Source organism: Astatotilapia calliptera, chromosome 6 (assembly GCF_964374335.1).
Source record: "Astatotilapia calliptera chromosome 6, fAstCal68.1, whole genome shotgun sequence".
Lineage (NCBI taxonomy): Eukaryota > Metazoa > Chordata > Actinopteri > Cichliformes > Cichlidae > Astatotilapia > Astatotilapia calliptera.
In genome coordinates, this window is record NC_137427.1 from 11640001 (window position 1) to 11646711 (window position 6711).

Below are 6711 nucleotides of genomic sequence, written 5' to 3' on the forward strand. Positions count from 1 at the left end.
CAGCCAGATGCTTTTTAATTTTGAAAAAGCCAAAGACTCTACAGGCTTTAGTTAGCATGTTAATTAGATCAATTAAGAGCAAGTATGGCTAATTTGTAAAGGTTACCAAACAGAAAAAACCCCTCTTCTCTCTAAAAACAATATGACACAGCTTAGGTTTGCAAAGCTGCATCTGAACAAACCTCAATACTTCTGGAATAATGTCCTTTAAATAGATGAGATCAAAGTAGAGATGTTTGGCCGTAATGCACAGCACCAGTTTTAACTACAATCAGCTGTCAAGTACCATGGTGGAGGGGTGATTTGGGTTTGTTTTGCAATCACCGAGCAAAATCACTGCTCTTTAAGGCCATCTGTCTGACAACTAAAGCTTGGCCAAAGGGCCACCATTCCAAGCACATTATTAAGTCTGAAAAAATCCACAAAAAAAGAAATCAAGGTGTTGTAATGGCCCAGTCAAAATCTAGACCTCAACCTGATTGAAATTCCATTGTGGATGATAGGAGAGCTGTAAACAAACCAATGAACTGAAGCAACTTTGTAAAGAAGAGTCAAAATTCATCCAGAAGAATGTGAGAGAATGACAACTCACAAAGCCAGAAAATGACTACTTTCAGTGAGGGTTGAATTCACGATTCACAAACTGCTTGAATGAAAAAAATGACAAGCTTGCTCCTCACAATGCACCATCATCTGGCTTGGAAACTGTCATAGCCAGGGAGCAAACTTTCATTGCAATCAATGATCCTTGACACTAAAGTTGATGTTTGCTCTGTGAAAAAAAACGATGTCTGTGGTGAAATTACAGATGCAGCAGCGAAAGTGTTCCGAATGGGACTTTCACTGCTGAAAATAGCGGCAGTACTGGAAGCAGTCCAGTCGTGTCATGATCATAAATTATTTTCAGTTTTCTTATGAAAACAGAAGCCAATTAAAATGTGTACTGCATGTAAAAACTATAAACAAAGGTAAAAGTTCATATGGCAATTTAGCATCTGCAGCTTTCTTTTTCTGGATACCTGTGAGATGAAGCATGTTCGATATTATAAAACTGGAAATCAAGAAGCAGACAGTCCATCATTATTATTCTGACTAACATTAAAGAGACAAAATAAAACATGCCTGAAATATAAGCAGAGTCTCCCATCTTGAACACATTGCGAGCGACTTTCTTTTTGGTGGCATCCTGATCAGCGTAACCGTCGAATCTTCTGAGCGGATCGGTGTGGTTGATGTGTCCCACTAACATGCCTGGCTCTCCTGCAAAGATGAAAGATTATTTTTGCATTTGTTTCTCTGTATTGTAGCTTTGCATGTATGTGTGTGTGTGCATGGTGTTACCTGGCTCACAGGGTATACAGAGGCCTTGTGAATCCCTCAGTAGTTCCTTGCTATCCTGCTGCACCCTGACCAGTCTGATGGGATAAAAATTTGGTAGGATGCGACTATTGAAGCCACACGCCCCGACCTGGATGTGCAAACATACAGTATAGCAGGTACGTAAAAAAGATGTTGTGTTTTAAATTCTTTAGCTTCCTAAGAAATCAGTAAAACAACATCCAGGTAAGCATACCTTTCCATCTATGTTGAGCAGGCTGCAGTTGCACTCTGTGGCGCCATAAAATTCCCCAATTCTTTGGATTCTAAATCTCTTGACAAACTCTTCCCACACCGAGGGACGGAGTCCATTACCGATGGCAACACGGACCCTGTGACGAGCCTCTGATTTTCCAACAGGCTGGGCCAACAGATAACGGCAGATCTCTCCTATATATTGGATTACCTATGTGTGCGCACAGACATAGAGGTACAATTACACACTAAAACCGAATCGCAAGTCTTGTTTATAGAACTGGCTCAAGAAAATCAATAGGACATTTGGCCTGTGGCTAGGCACAGTTATTGCACCAGTGTGTACTCACAGTGCAGTTGTGTTTGACACAGTCATCCCAAAAGTGACTGGCTGAGAATTTCCTCCTGATTACAGCAGTCAAACCAAAGAGCAAACACTGGCCTAAACCCATGATGTTCCCTGTAAATATCCACATGAACACATGAGCACATACAACAAGGATTTCTGTGAAGCAAATATATACTTGTAAACTTGTTCTTTCTTTTACATATTGGCAGAAACAGTATCCCTCCTAGTCAACCATGCCAGCCATTTGAACAGTGTTAACACTTGAAAGCATGAAAGGTGAAAAGCTTTTCAAAAGACATTTAGACATTTATTAAAATTTCACTTATGAATATAGCTTGATTTTGCCTTGACAGTTACCAGTAGACCTCTTTTAGACCTCTCATTAAAAGAAAATTGCTCAGTGGGTAAACCTAAGTCCTTGATTTCGAATTATGTTGAAGTGAAAAACTTTGTAATAACCTAAAGATGATAACATTTGCCCTTTTTTACTGTTACTTTTGAACCAAGTTTAAAGAATTTAAATTTAAAGTTATTCTTGTTTGTAGTTTTTTTTTTTTTTAACCCATGATGCATTCTATGCTCCCCTGTCATCATGTTTACTGCTCACCTTCATGTTTCAGTCATATGTAGCCTATTTTGTTTACTTTCTTTTTCACACTGAAGATTAATTTTTTCGTGTTTCTTATTTCACTTTCTGCTTTTTGTTGCTAGCCTGTACCACCTGTACCTCTGCCTGCTTCCTGTCTTCTCTTGGTGTGCGAGTCTGTCCTATGTCAGTTTATTGTCACATTGTCTATTTGTTCAATGTTTTTTTTTATCCTATATAAAGCGTGTTGAGGCAGCTGTTGTTGGAGGTTTTGTTATGATGTCGGAGACTGATTGCAAATAGTTGAGCCAACTGGTTGCCCAGAGATTGAGCATGCAACACCCTCAACTTTGGACAACCACTTCTGATTGCAAGACAATTCCACAGGTCAATTGGTGGGGCAACCTGCCTCTGAAAAACTGCCGTCCATCTGCAGTCACTTGCAGACAAATTGGGAAATGTTGCCAATAATCAGTCTCATTAACAAACACAAACAGATTGCTAACAGTGAGTCAGTCTCAGCTGATAAGCGGAGCTTGTCTGCAGCACATCTCATTCAACTGACTGCTGGCTGCTTTTGATCAAGGTTTTCAAGCATCTATGTCATTTTGCAGCTAATCGTTCTGTAGCAACTGAATCACTATTTCTCGAGGAATTTCTGAATTTCTGTTTAAAATCTTTGAGGTTCTGCTGGATTCTGAATAAGTTGTTCACATGACTTTGTCGCCAATGTGATGCTCCAAAGCTGCCAGAGTTCGTCCCTGACTGCAAGGCAGCCTTTCCAGAGGCAGTGAAATTGCAAGTTCATTGCACACAGTTGCAATAACTTTAGTCACGCTCCAGTCTCCAAACACTGTTGTCCTGAATGTGACTTTAGGGTTCTTCTTCTTCTGCCCTTTTTGGTATGGATTCATGTTGTTTTCTCTTTTGAATTTTGGTATGTTTGGGGATTTTTGTATCGGCCAATAAATAAACTTTTTGTTTATTTTTGCCTTCCTCCACATGCTGCATTTAGCCCAGAAAATAACATCACTAAAAGTCCAGTGAGATGAATGTCTGACTTCAGGAAAAAATTTATTTTTAGTATAACGATAAGATTTGTAAACCTCAAATAGATTTTACCATTTATCAAAGCCAATGGAAGTAAAAATAAGTACTTTTTAAAAATGGGGTAATATATTATGTTAAAATAGACATAATAACATAAGAGCTATGAAGAATGATTCCGATTGTTATTATAATGACATCATGCTTGTACAGATGTGTAAGAGTGGGAAATCTTACTTTATATTGATTTTAAATGTATTTTGAAAACATGGATGAGAAGAAACAAGGCCTACCTGCAGAATGATAGAGAGGAAGGCAGTTGTAGATGATGTCATCAGGACGTAAGCCAAAAGAATGAAAACCAAAAGCTGCGATGCGGTAATACCTGACAAAAAAGAACGACAAACTAAGTGACAGAAGTCATCATCATTACTTATGTCATTATTTAAAGGATTCTCTTAAAAGTGCAATTTTATGACTGAAATGTCGTAGACATGTCTTACAACAAAATTCAAAAAGTTTTATTAACTGTTGATAAAACTGTTTAGGTCCCTCAGTGGACTGCATCACCTTTGCAGATGTTTCCACAGATAAACTTACCGACTGTGCACCACTACAGCTGCCTTTGGCATTCCTGTTGTACCAGAAGTGTAGATGTAGAAAAGCCTGTCTGCAAATACAAAGAGAAGAAGAAATTTCCATATTGCATTCTCAAAACCTTTTGACGGTGTTTCACATGGGTGGCATGCACCGTGACGCTCCCGTCATTCTTTACATATTTTTTTGTTACTCTGTTTTCTCTCCGTCCCATACAGGCTAATCAAGTAAAGACTTGAAGCGTGTCAACAGAGGAATGCTAAGCAATAACAAAGACAAAAACAATACCTTTGTTAAAAATAAGAGAACAAATGCACAACAATATAAACGATTGAATTGAACATGGCCAGAGTTGTATTTGCATGCATTATATAAAATAAAAGATAAACATTGTTCATAGTCTTGAACTTTGTAGTAACTTGATGATGATTCTTTCCATTTTTTTTCCATTTTTTTGACACACATGTGAGCTAAATTAGAAAAGAAAAAATACGCAAGACAGCCAATTTTGGCAGTCGGCCATGCACTCTAGCAGGCAAAGACTTGCTAAGGACAAGAATGTGTTGCAATCAAATCTTGTAAAATGTCAAATGCAGCATACCCCTACCCACGTGCACAAATTCTACAGAGCCTCACCATTAAACTCTTTCCTTATCTTGCAGGGTGGTGGGTGTGTGGGTGAACGGGCCAGCAGAGAGTCCAAACTCTGAACCTGAAGCTCATCCTTGTCTTCCTGCTTACCAGTGCTGAACAAAACCATGCTGGGCTGTAACATGCTACTCACCTCTGTTACAGCTGGAAGACAATCAAAAGTGTGAAAAATGTAAAGCAGGCAAACCAGCACATGTTTTATTAGCTGTTTTATTCCACCTCTGGCCAAATAAGCTCTGTATTTATCTTATAAATAAAGTATATTTAGTTCCCACCTCCAGTCATCTCCGATCCAAACACCATCGCTCGAGCTCCAGAAACACTGAGACAGTGTAGCAATGACTGCTGTCTAAGGTTGTAGTTGATAAGAGCAGCCTCAACACCTATTATAGCAAAACCCAGCCATAAAGCTGCCATTAAAGGCTGACTTTCCATGTACAAAGCCACCACATCACCCTCAGTCCAGCCCTGAGCCAAGGCCCAGTGGGCCACAGCGTGGCATCTCTCCTGTAGCTCTCTAAAACTCCAAACCTGAAATGAAATGAAAATGCAAAATCAGTCATCTTAATTCAGTTTATCCGCTGTTTTAATTAAGGTGCTATGTTTTCTTTCTATTTGTTATTCTTGATGAGACCTCACCTCTCCTGTGGCCTCATATATCAAGGCGGGCTTGTCTGGGTGTTGTGTCACTACCTGGGCAAACAGGGCAGGGATGGTTCTTCGGTTTCGACGATGGTGATACATGGAAATTCTCACTTTAATTATAACAGCCAAACACCTTTTAGACACAAAGAAGAGGAAAGGAGAACGGTGAAGGGCATTTGCAAACAGGAACGGACCAGCATAGAAGCAAATGTGGGACAAGCCCATGCAAACTACCTACTTACATGAGGTCTCTTTTAACAGTATGCAAAGCTATATGAATGTTCTTCCAAGATCCCATATGGACCAAGCACAGCCCTAGCCCCACCAGCAGACTGCAGAGCCAGGGGAAGGAGCGCAGCCACACAGTGCCCAAACCAATGAAGCTCAATATGACACCGATCTTTCGCTCCATGATCTTATCTCTGAGAATACAAACAATGACTTCAGGCACAAAAATCATGAAAATACACTCAACTGAAATCTCATGAGATGAGGCTTACCTCTTAAAGATTCTTAATTATGATAGTCCAAGAGAAAAAAATGGATTCAGCAGCAACAGTGTGCTGTGACGAGTTAAATGTCAGCTTCACTGTTAAGTTGAGTAACAGCACCAGAAGCAGCTCACAGAGCTGTCAGATGTTTCCAAAGCCAGAGGTGAAGTGCCTGATAAGAGGCAGCACGCAGCAGAGAGTTGCACAAGTTACAACCCATGCAGTTCCTGCGTCACTGCAGAGCCAGTGTGATTCATTACTCCTGAATCAAAGTGCTGCTGGTCCTGTTTATAAAATCAGAAATGTGTGATTTCATGAGGAAAATTATTTACTGGGTGCATGCATAGGCACGATTTCTTCATCTGAATAACTACAATAGATTACTCACTTACAATCAAGGAAGAGTTTAATCATCAGTATTTATTATTTCCCAGAAAGGCTAATGAGCACCAAGGTTTTAAAAGCAGAGAGAAGTTCAATTTTATTGAATGTGTAGAAGTTATAACATTTGAATCCATTAAGTGTATAGGGCTTTCTTTTAAATCATTACTAAATAGATCATTTTGATTAAAGCAGTTTTCAAAGGAAAATTTTAAAAAAAAATCCATAAAGAATAAAAAAGACTATTTGGATTCACAAGCAGTATAAAAAACTATGCTTTATAAATCGTTCCATTCCATGGAAGAATGGATGGATTTGGAATTTACATCAACAGCAACTCAGTGCCAGATAAGCGGAAGAAGATGGATGGATCATGGATCAGGTCCATTCAT

General features: G+C 39.2%; 1 protein-coding gene across 1 annotated transcript in view; it reads right to left on the reverse strand.

Annotated features, from left to right (window-relative positions):
- LOC113023871 (long-chain fatty acid transport protein 1-like) overlaps window positions 1-6108 on the reverse strand; it is a 6948-nt gene extending 840 nt beyond the window's left edge. Inside the window, exons 1-11 of the mRNA XM_026170293.2 lie at window positions 5948-6108; window positions 5690-5869; window positions 5442-5580; window positions 5078-5333; window positions 4788-4946; window positions 4155-4224; window positions 3848-3939; window positions 1923-2032; window positions 1574-1783; window positions 1342-1468; window positions 1123-1260 (exon numbers count right to left, since the gene is read on the reverse strand). Coding sequence (XP_026026078.1) covers window positions 1123-1260; window positions 1342-1468; window positions 1574-1783; window positions 1923-2032; window positions 3848-3939; window positions 4155-4224; window positions 4788-4946; window positions 5078-5333; window positions 5442-5580; window positions 5690-5859 — 1471 coding nt within the window. The 5' untranslated portion in view covers window positions 5860-5869; window positions 5948-6108. The remainder of the gene's footprint in view (window positions 1-1122; window positions 1261-1341; window positions 1469-1573; window positions 1784-1922; window positions 2033-3847; window positions 3940-4154; window positions 4225-4787; window positions 4947-5077; window positions 5334-5441; window positions 5581-5689; window positions 5870-5947) is intronic.
- Between the last annotated feature and the right edge of the window lie 603 nt (window positions 6109-6711).